The 11,593-nt window shown below is 32.5% G+C and overlaps 1 protein-coding gene across 1 annotated transcript; it reads right to left on the reverse strand.

Annotated features, from left to right (window-relative positions):
- Window positions 1-431: 431 nt before the first annotated feature.
- Window positions 432-3,193, reverse strand: LOC130655025 (adrenocorticotropic hormone receptor-like). The gene has a single exon (XM_057457727.1). The coding sequence runs from the start codon at window positions 2,636-2,638 to the stop codon at window positions 1,664-1,666; it is 975 nt and encodes a 324-aa protein (XP_057313710.1). The 5' UTR covers window positions 2,639-3,193; the 3' UTR covers window positions 432-1,663.
- Between the last annotated feature and the right edge of the window lie 8,400 nt (window positions 3,194-11,593).

Raw genomic sequence — 11,593 nt, forward strand, 5'->3', positions numbered from 1 at the left:
ACGGTGCTTCAACCCTTTCCCACAACAGTTGTTTTTTTTCCGACAATGCTATTCAGAAAGGTAGGTGGGTCAAGAAAGAAAACACACAAAAAAGAGAAACAATTTTTATGTAGTTTAATGTTATCCTAAAAAAGAATGCGTCAATGTTGTGCATTGTGTTGAAAAGCTAAGGTCTTTTCACATTTCGCTAATTGAAAATCCAGGATCTTTTCTTACTTGCAAAAAATATCTCAGCAGTTTTTAAACGCATTTTGATAAAATATTTTTTACTATAGTTTTTTTTCAAAATTAGTTACGGAATTTATATTTGCAAATTTAAAAGTATAAGAGCAGCTGAAATGCTGATAATAGAAGGTATAGAATATTTGACCTGGAAAAAATATATATATTTTTTACTTGCAATTAAAATAGATAACTTAATTTGCAACCAAAAAGAAATGGATAACTTAATTTGCAACCAAAACCTATATAAACGCCTTTAACTTTTAATAAACCAATAGAATTTAAATTATGTTTTGATTGGTAACTTTTCTATATAAGCATAGGTGATTGCTCAGCATATTGCCAAGTATTGGTAATCTTTCTGATGTGCGTTTCTTCCTGTGTTATGGGTAGATTAGTTAGACACAGACTTCTCTTATATCTTATACACAATAAGATTTAATTAACGTCACTTTACTAACTTGTAGTATAATTACACCTTTAGTCATGCCGCTCTTTTTTTATATGTAAAAACGGGTCCATTCCATTCCATCCTAGAAGGTAATGTACAAGGTTCTAACATGTTTCTCTAATAAGCGTATCGTAAACCTGGCTGTGTTTTTTGCATAAACACATTCCTGCCTGATTTCGAATTTTCACTTACTTGTGAGAAAACTTGTTATAGACTTAAATAATTCGCAGATATTCGGTACGAACGAGCGGAGACAAGACAAATATCTACATAGTTTAACAAGACGGCACTAAATAATGCTTATGGATTATTGGAGATGGATATTTGCTTTATGGTGCACTAAAATAATCTTTCCAATTTAACGAAACAATTTGAAATTGATTTGATTGGTCCTTACATGTGCTCTCTCACAACTTTTTGGTATATTATTAAACTAAAAAAACACCGCATAGAAAAAAGTGAGATGTGCCTATATCATTTGTGGTTAGAGGGAGAATATAATTTTCGCAGCAATTGATTTTTACGGTTTAGCAGTCAGATAATTTTTCACAGGAATTTATTTTTGGAACAAAAAACACAGAAACATGTGCAGAGAACAAAAAAAACATATTTCAGAAATAATCCATTACGTTCTGTTCTGCATGCAGTTCATGTGCTTGGTAATTATAATTTTTGGCCGGGGAACAAAGTCAAAACAAGTCAAATAACGGATGAGAACTACTCTTGAATACTTTTCGTTTGCTGTTTATTTGGATAATGATCAAACGCATTGCGACAGGCGATTTTACTTTGTCCAATATCTGCCTTTATTTCATGGACCACATAAAAGAAAAGACGAATATAGTAATTTGAATATAACGTGTCAATTCCTTATTTATTAATATTAATTTATTTTACCATTTAAGTCTATATTTTGTTAATTCTTTTGTACATGATACATCGTCCTTGGTGATATATTATTCTTTGCGTTTAAACTGTTATTTAAATCCATTATTTGTTAGTTGACTTGTAATTAGCAGGGTATCTTACATTAAATGTTGATTCTGTAAAAGTTGACATATTTGCTGGGATAATTCTGCTACCAAACATTTTAAGAATATTCTTTCGCACTCTTTTCAAGCGAAAATAATACACGAATGGGTCTAACAAGGGATTCAAAAAAAACCAAACACCAGTTGCTTGAAAGAAATAACTGGATGTAAAAACTGTGTTCCCTTCAATAGCTGTAAGTAGAAAATAAACCAAACTTGGTGCAAAACTAATTAACAGAGTGACTAAAATTGAAGTAGCCAGCTTTGATGCTTTTCTCTTTGCTCTGAGATTCTCTTTTTGCTCGTTATTACCATGTGTGATTTGACACCTCATGTTATTCAGCACATGGTGTAGTTTTAAATGCATAACAAACAAAGCAAGGACCACAGCAATAACTATTCCACCTGATATGTTTTGATAAACGTACCAATCTTTAATTGAAATAATTACAAGAGCAAGAGGACATATGATAGCCAGCGTCCAAATCAAACCAAACATAATGTAAACAAACCTCTTTGTAAAGTACAAGGGATACAGAAATGGATACACAATGGAGACAAATACATCCATGGTGATTAATGCAATCACTGAAACAGATACTACTCCTAGAATATGTACCGAAACATTTACGAAATTTACCAGCATACAGTCGCTATGGGAAAGTAGAGCATGAATCCAAAAAGCTGAAAAGGATGGCATTACAAGGATTCCAGTGAGAATATCACTTACTGCTAACATAGCGTATAACATATCTGGTACAGAAAGTCGTTGTATAAATCTGAACATAACCAGTAAAAATATTGCATTGAAGATTATTGTTAATATTGCCAGTATAATTGCAAGTACGGCTAATGTTGTATGAAAGTATATGTTTGTCTCCAGTTCCACTCCAAACAAATCGCAAATTATCGGAGTGGTGGTGTTATCACTCATCCTGTCTATTTTAAAAGTACTGAAATGAATTGTTACAAACCCAAGTTCAACTTCCTTATTTTTATTCTTCTTTCGTTTGCTTTTATGAATTTCTTTTGAAGTTATTTTAAGAATAATATCAGTTTGACAGAAGCATGTTGAAAGAATATATAATTGGTTAAATCAACAATTCAAATAATACATATTGTTATTTTTAGTATATTGTAACTTCGTGAATTTCATATTTATTGCGTTGCTACTGTCGATTTCTTTTAACTTCTTTGTAACCATGTGTCTGTTTGTTGCTCTACTGTGAAAAACCACTATACAATGTTTAACTATTAAATATCTTGTATAAAATAAGTAAAACAACCATCTAACATAGAAATAAAAGAATAAATAAAAAAACTATGTTGCAAACACCCTTTTATTCTGTTTGTTTTGTTTTTGAATTAGCATTTCATTAGTTTAAGGAAAATTGCTTCTGTTCATTGTCTTACTCTGTTGTGTTTTGATTCGGAACAGCTGCCTACAAAACCTTCTACGAAGAAGATTTTAGTGACAGCTTTTGACATTTCAAATGCCATTTCCATATTGATATCCTGTATTACTCAGCGTTATTTTTACGACCTTTAAAATTACCTAATGGGTTAGTCAAGGCAAAAAAATGACGATAATGTTTTGTTTTTCCTGTTATTGTTCATGAGGAAAAAAAATTCTGTAATTTTACGGAAAAAATTCTTTTAAAAGTTAAATTAAATTTCTTTTACACTTCGCAGTCATAACGTGACTTATCAACTACATTGCAAGCTTTAAGGGATTTCCCTTACTATGTTAAAAATACTTTTATTATCTTCCTTTTTCCTTTAATAAGATGTAGTTCACATCTTAGGTCAATTAATTTATAACTACAACTGGCAAAAGGTGCATTGTTATTACATAAACAGGTAAACAAGCCTTAAGAACTTTAAAATGCAGCAAACTATCTTTAATATTTTATTTGTTCACTCCTCTTCACTGCACAGACTATAAGATCACAAGACCATGATATTTATATTCTGAATTTCTACATTCCGCGAATAAATATTTTTTTTTGTAAGGATGACATTTATAAGCAAATTTGGTCATTTTTTAAGCATATGATAAGCATTATGTAAAGCCTAAAAAAATGTCGTAAAGTTTTTATGACTTTATTTGGCGAGTATGTAGTGAGATTTAAGTTGTAATTACTGATGTTTAAAATTCAAATGCAATATTTTTTTTTAATATAAGCATATTTTGAGCCTAAACGTGTGTTTGTCATAAGCATATCCAAATAAATCGACTTGCCATTAAGCATAACTTGAGCATATTAAGTCTTTTCATAAGCATCCTTAATCCTCATTTTAGAATTTAAGTTTCTTATAAAAAAACATGTATACATCATCATCATTAGTATGGAGTTATATATGTGGGTGAATATTCGTGTATGGTTTTCGTCGCGTCGTAATACTTTTCGTCGTGCGGTATCTTTCTTCGTGGTGTGGTTTTTGTCGCGTCGTATCTTTCTTTGTGGGGTGGTTTTACGTTTCGTCGATTCGTATTTATGTTCGTCGCGGCGTTTTTTTTTAATTTGCGGCGTCTTTCAGTTCGTGGCGTATTTCACTTCGCGGCGTAATTCACTTCGTGGCGTATTTTACTTCGTAGCAAAAAATTTTTTGCTTTTTTAACACGAATTACTAAATTCGTGTAGCGCTTACAAGAAATCAAAGTCACATGAATAAAGTGCAATAAAATAAACATAACCTTTAGTTTAGTGCTAAAAATTACATTCTATTTTTAAGTTAGTTTTACATTTGTGATTATGAAGAAATATTATGTGTTGTGTAAGAGTTTTATGTAATAATTTATGTTTATGTAGTTAGTTTACTTGATTTATGATATTTCATCAGAATCCATTTAAACTACAAAATAGATAATAGAATATACAGCTAGCTAGCTAAATATATAGCTAAGAATGTATCTTTTATCAAAAGAAAATGACAGCTAGCTCTACCCAGTAGAAAGACCAAAGCCACTCTAGAAATAAAGTGAAATATATTGTGTAAAAGCTTCACGAACTAGTAATTCAGTGTAAAAAACAACATAACTATTTCGCCATGACGTGACATACGACACGACGACACATGAGATCACACCAACAAGAGTAATACACCACAACGAAAACCATTACGCTGCGAAGAAAACCACACCACGAAGAAAGATACAACACGACGAAAAGCATTACGCTGCGAAGAAAACCACACCGCGAAGGAAGATCCAACACGACGAAATCTATTACGAGTCGTAGAAAACCACGCCACGAAAAAAGATACAACACGACGAAAACTATTACGATTCGTAGAAAACCACGCCACGAAAAAAGATACAACACGACGAAAACTATTACGAGTCGTAGAAAACCACGCCACGAAAAAAGATACAACACGACGAAAACTATTACGAGTCGTAGAAAACCACGCCACGAAAAAAGATACAACACGACGAAAACTATTACGAGTCGTAGAAAACCACGCCACGAAAAAAGATACAACACGACAAAAACTATTACGAGTCGTAGAAAACCACGCCACGAAAAAAGATACAACACGACGAAAACTATTACGAGTCGTAGAAAACCACGCCATGAAAAAAGATACAACACGACGAAAACTATTACGAGTCGTAGAAAACCACGCCACGAAGAAAGATCCAACACGATGAAAACTATTACGAGTCGAAGAAGACCACGTCACGAAGAAGGATACCACATGACGAAAAGTATTGCGACGCGACGAAAACCACGTCACGAATATTGACCCACATATAACTCCATACAATAGTGCGTACGTGGTTGGCTGAGCAGAGTGACATAGATAAAATATCCTATATTTTGCATGTCAATATGGCCACGTAAAAACGTTTGGAGTTTGCGTAACAAAAACAAAAGTTTATAGTACCAAAATTTATTTAAGTCTTGAGAAACTTCTATTATTTCTATTTTGGAGCTTAAAAAGATTTTTGATACGTTCTTTAAAAAATGTACCAAGTGTATTTCCTAGTGAGAAGAAATGTTAAATTAAAAGTATAAAAATTAATTTAGGTACGAAATTACTATGTACACAACTTTGTGTCGCTTTTACTAAGTCGATTTCCCATTTCTTCTCTAATTATTCGAATAATATTTTGAATTATTTTCAACACAGAATTGTTTGTTCCATCTTCCATTCAAACAAAAATAATATTTCTTGTACTAACAACAAAGTAGTTATCCCTCTATAACCTCGTATAATATTAAATATGTTCTTCTTGAAAAAGAACTCGAAAAATATATGAAACAATATTGTGCACTGCGCGATGATTACTTATATAACCAACTAGCTTCCTTTTCTCCCGCAGATTAAAACAATCTAGCTTTAAAGAAAGTAGTGTTTCGTATGAGGTACAACATGAAAGTAAATAGCTAATTGCAATATTCATCATTTATAGTTCTTTGTATCGGTGCGGGAAGTAAAATGAACTTTTAATGTGGCTAATATTAGCACTCAAAGTGGTACATAATCTTTTATGTATAAGAATATAGCGGACATAGATATAAAACATCAAACAGAATAAGCGACTAGATTAACGGATATATAACTCTAACGCTGTTTAACCTCCTCAAGAATAATTTTGAAATTGTGAAATAACGAAATAAAGAGAAGTAGTACTAACATTGTAACAATCACAGATTAAATAAGTAAAAATTGTCTAAAAATTTATGAGAGCTAAAATTGTGATCAATCTTATAAAAAATTAATTTATCAGGAAACTTGTTAACTACCAATAACATCGGGTAACCCGTTTCCTTCAATATAGTTTGCTTTTTGTATTCTTCTTTTGGAAAACTATCCAGTAACTTTATAAGGGTCAAAAGCAGACCATGTTTTTCATCCTTCATTTTCTTCATCAATTTTCGTTAAATGAAGCACTTTTTTCTTTTGTTTGGACCTGCTGACCTATTTGCAGCATAGTGTCAATTTTTAGTACACTCAAATACAGCGAAGTTAGTAATTTAGCATTTTCTAAACTTTCTTTTACGGATTCTGTCATCGTTTTCCTTTGTTTACATGTGCATTTGACAGCACATCGAAATCAATGTTTGAAGATCTTCATCAAAGGAAATAGAATTCAAATATTCCTATTTCAAATTCAATTCTCACTGCTATAATTCCAGGCAAGGGACGCTACGCTTTTGCAAGTTAGGGTGCCAAATTGACAACCCGAAGCGCCACCGCCTCCACGAATTTGAAGTGTGTAGGACTACCTTTATTAACTCAGTACCATTTTCCAACAGGAGCTTTTTTCTGTTTTAGTCAAATCTGTTATCCTAATATATCTTCAAAATAAGAAACATTCTTATGAGCAAAGACTTTGCGAAGGATTGAAATTCCTGCTGGCGTGTCTGATACAGCAAGGTCACTTTTGCATCGTTAGAGTGAATCCATTTAATTCTGCTAAGGGTTGGAGTTGACAGCGTTCATAAGCAATTTGATAGCTTGGTTGCTCTAAACAATCTCTACTTGTCATGACAACACAGTTGATAGCGTCTTAAAACATAATGTAATAATGGTCACCTTCACTTTTAAGTGGGAATAATTCTGTGTTTCGGCATTTTTTCCTTTAATGTGAACCTCCAAGAATCGCAAAATTAAATATTTTGGTTTGTGACGCTTTCTTGGAAAATTTGGCTCGACAACGTTTAAACAGTAAGACTTGAAGAGTTGACCAATCACAACACTCAATTGAGAGTTGACCAATCACAACACTCTCTGCTGCTATTCGAGGACTTATTAGTGAGACTATACAACATATGACTTAAGAGGGCAAAGAAAAGAGAAAATGATTGCATTTGCGATTGACACACAAACACACTTTCCACCACCTTTGCAATAAATGATACCTTTCAAATGCTGTGAGTAAACACACTTTACCCGTCCATCGGGTTATGCATATTTATCTAAAAAAACACGACGTCCCCATTTCCATTTCTCCTTAATTCAATTATTCTGTACTATTTTATCCAAATATTCTAGTCCTTTAATAGCTAACAATTCCCTAGTTAAAAATGCAGGTCCAGTGCTAAAAGTAGTTTTACAGGACGCGTCATATTATGATTCTCTGATTTTCAACAAAACATATCTCATTTTTGAGATCAACCTGGTCATATGTAACACACCAAAATTGAAATGATACATTCCGGTCTGTAAAGTGCACAATTTAATTCTAATGTGCTTAATTATATATAAATGATAAATATAAACGGTATCATTACTTTTGCCAAGTACGCGTACAGAATGGATGCTTTTTTTAAATTTTATTTCTTTTTTATGTTGTAAGAAAACAACGTTATAAATTTTGCTTAAGATCTACATTCCTTTCTAAAATATTCCTATTTCTCAAAATTAAACCCAGGCAAAATGACCTTGCAAGACGTAAATTAATGGAAAAAAATTTAATCGTATTCAGTTAGCATGCCTGCATCAACGGTTAAGAAAAAATGATTCTAATTTGATAAAATTTTCACCACATTACCACATTTTTCCCTAAAATCTTAAACATCATCCTTTATTAAAATAAACTAGAAGTCAACAAAGATACCTATTATCCACAATACCATCTTCTGGGTAAAAACAATAAAGATAGTTAAAACTATTGAAGTTAATAAAAAATAAAACACACAGTACTTCAAATACGCTGCTAAACAATAATAATGTCAAAACCATCTCAAAGGATTACAAATTAATGTCAGAGTTCTCAAGACATGAATTACGATCATTATGTATCTAAGCCAATTATAAACTTCTGAATTCGTCCTTTGTTTATAAAACTCGACTCGACTCGCTAATCATTAATGTCTTGGATTTAGATGTTAAATAAACAGTTGTGTCATTTTATTACTTGTCAACTGAACCATTGACGGTTCAATTGTTTTTCATATGTGACGAGCACGTCGAAGCTCTTTATGAAAGGGGCTACGGAACGATTCAATAAGCTTAATCCACGTTATTTCCGAAGAATAGCGTGTAATAAACGGATCACTCAAGAAGTCTAGGTGCAAGAAATTATATACACTTTAGAATCATATAGACGTCTGGACAACCTGTTTTAATGAATAATCAATTTATGGTAAATTGGATATACTTTTATTTTAATTTTCTAAAATAAGAAAAAATTTTCTTTAGTATTCTCTTTGGCGGTAAAATAAGCTACGGTATGTAAAATAAAATCGACAAAAGAGGGAGCAAAGACAACACGAGGAGCTGCTGCTAGCCTTAAGAAGGTAAATAACACCTTTAAAAAGATTTTTAAGTCATTGTTGTTGCTTAGACTGGTTTAATGTACGATAATTTTTTTTCTCGGAGGAATAGCTAGCTAGTTAAAAAAGTTTAAAGATTACTTCATTAGAAAGTTTGAGTTAAAAACAATATATTGAATAAATCATGGATATTCAATATATATAGGGAATTTTTTGTCATTTCCAGTTATATTTGCATGTCCGATATGATATTTCAGATAATTTGAGTTGTTGTTTTTGTCCTCAGCGATTATATAATTTTTCCACCGCCATTAGCTCGACTTTCGTGTAAGTCACAAAAATCGAAAACCAACAGCCGCTTCGTATCCCCTTTAATAGCTATGGCTAATTTATTGACGGCCATTTTAGCTGACGTAACACAAACTGCGTCGTGGACAACTAATTTTAAAGAACAACACAACTAGATTTTTCTGTTCTTTTTTTAGAGTAAAACATTATTTTACAAGGCGAGTTGATTTTCGTAACAATTCTTAGAACATTTTAATAATTCTTCCGAAATATTGTACAAAGGAGGTCTTTGCCGGAACTTCTTGTTTCATGTCTTATCGTTAAAGCTACTTGAATGATAACAGACCTACCACAAACTAACAAAGATGATTTAGTTTATTCGATACTTGCTGACGTCAGCAAAACTTCCAAAATTTATGCTATATTGATTGTTGCAATATACAATTTCTCAGAAAGTTTTAGGTCACCAATTGTATTAAATTAATTCCATAGAGCGTGATTAGCAAAAGTTTAAAACGTTTCACTTGTTTTTAAGCTTCTTGTAGTTATAGTAGAGATAACACAGTGGTGGATCTTTTCGTAAACAGTACGATACAACCACATACAACCGGTCTCTTCGTTATCGTTGCCTCCAGGCTTATTCAATGACTCCACACTTTAACAGAGACTCTACACCTCGCCTCCAGTTTTGCATAAGTCGCTCCACTTAAGCTGTCGCTCTTCCCTGAGATTAAGGTTACCGGCCGACTAGTACACCACTTCTCTTCTATGACTCAAACAGTTCTCTTCTGTATCTTGACACTTCTCTTCTGCAAGTGGTCTGAAACTTTATCTTTACAACTTAATTTAAAAATCTGGTTAGCAATTTTATAATATTAATAATAAATCACTTTATCACCTAACAATAACATATACAAGACGGTAAAAAAATAAAAATAACAGTGTTGTAGGTTTGTTAGATATTTAAAGAAATATGTTGTTCCATAAGTTCAGCAAATTGTTTTGCACCCATGGTTTGTATTTTTTTCACCTTTCGCGAGAAGTATACTTGGCTTTACGTGTCTCTATTTATACCAACTGTGATCTATTGCAGCAGACAAAGAGAAAGTTTGAAGAGTTATTAATTGCTAAGAACACTTGATACTTTTTCATGACCAGGAGACAATATGTCATTTTCAAGTACGCTAGATAACAAAATCTGGCTTAATCAATATTACACAAACCAAAATTGGATTTGAGAAGTGTTTACACTTTTAAAGAAGTGTTCCGAATGGAAGAGAAGTTATCGAAGGTAAGAAGAGATGTGTGAAAACAGAAGTGAACTGTTTGAATAATAGAAGAAAAGTTCTTTTAAATTGGAAGAGTAGTGAGCCATAGGGGCCATCGTACTCATGATGCCCTTTAATTTTTCAGAATAAGGTGAAACATTGCAATTTAACGTCTTTTCTGAAAATCATGGTCTTCTCACTTAGATTTTTTTTCATTTTTAATTTAACACTTTCTAAGAATTTATTTTTCGTAATAATAAGATGACGATAATAATAAGAGAAAATGATTCACGCCACAATAGAATGTCATGCCAAAAAAAAGCTACGTCGAATCTAAATCATATGGCCTGAAACTCGCTGCTTATGATTTATGCTTCCATTTTGTAGGAAAAAAGTATAGAGAATCAAGGCATGCACCTTGGGTTTGGCATTTCGATTATCTTATTCTATTCGTGCTCCAGTTCTCTTTAACTGTGTTAAGATCGTTTTACAGCACATTTAAAAAATCAAAACCATAGCGCTTTCAAACTGATTTTTGAGCTTGTGTCAATGGTCCTATTTGATTTTAAATCTTTGAAAAAAAAATTCCAACAACTTGACTTTTGTTTACAAAATTTACACCACCATCTCTCTATTCTTTGATTTCGTGGGGATAATACATATCGATGTGCCTCTGGGTCACCTCTGAAATATGCTTGAATGGATGCTGCATTTTCTGTGATCAGAGATCAGCTCTACAGGACAGCCACCTAGATTACTTTGTGCGTCTATGTAATAGTGAACAATATTGTCTGGCACATTATTAGATCTAGTTTCATTGAGCCAAAGCGTTTTACGACCTTATTCATGGATAATAGCACCATGGATAATATAGCAAAGTGTTTAATTTCGCGTATTCATTATTGTGCCATGAAACATTTGCGCCCGGGTCGAAATATGCATCTACTTCCGTAACCAAATCTGCATCACCCATATTTTGGTCAGGGAAAGCTACCTATAATCCAGCACAGCCTCACCATTTTCTAGTATTTTTTTCGCCGTGAATTTTTCTTTCTTTTTAGCGTGACTATTTTCTTTTGGGATTTCTTTTTCTTTTTGCGTGAG

The sequence above is a fragment of the Hydractinia symbiolongicarpus genome, chromosome 8, assembly GCF_029227915.1.
Source record: "Hydractinia symbiolongicarpus strain clone_291-10 chromosome 8, HSymV2.1, whole genome shotgun sequence".
In the NCBI taxonomy this organism is placed as follows: Eukaryota; Metazoa; Cnidaria; class Hydrozoa; order Anthoathecata; family Hydractiniidae; genus Hydractinia; species Hydractinia symbiolongicarpus.

Bases quoted from the DNA above. Each gene is read 5' to 3' on its own strand.
- LOC130655025 (XM_057457727.1), bottom strand. From the start codon at position 2,638: ATGAGTGATAACACCACCACTCCGATAATTTGCGATTTGTTTGGAGTG.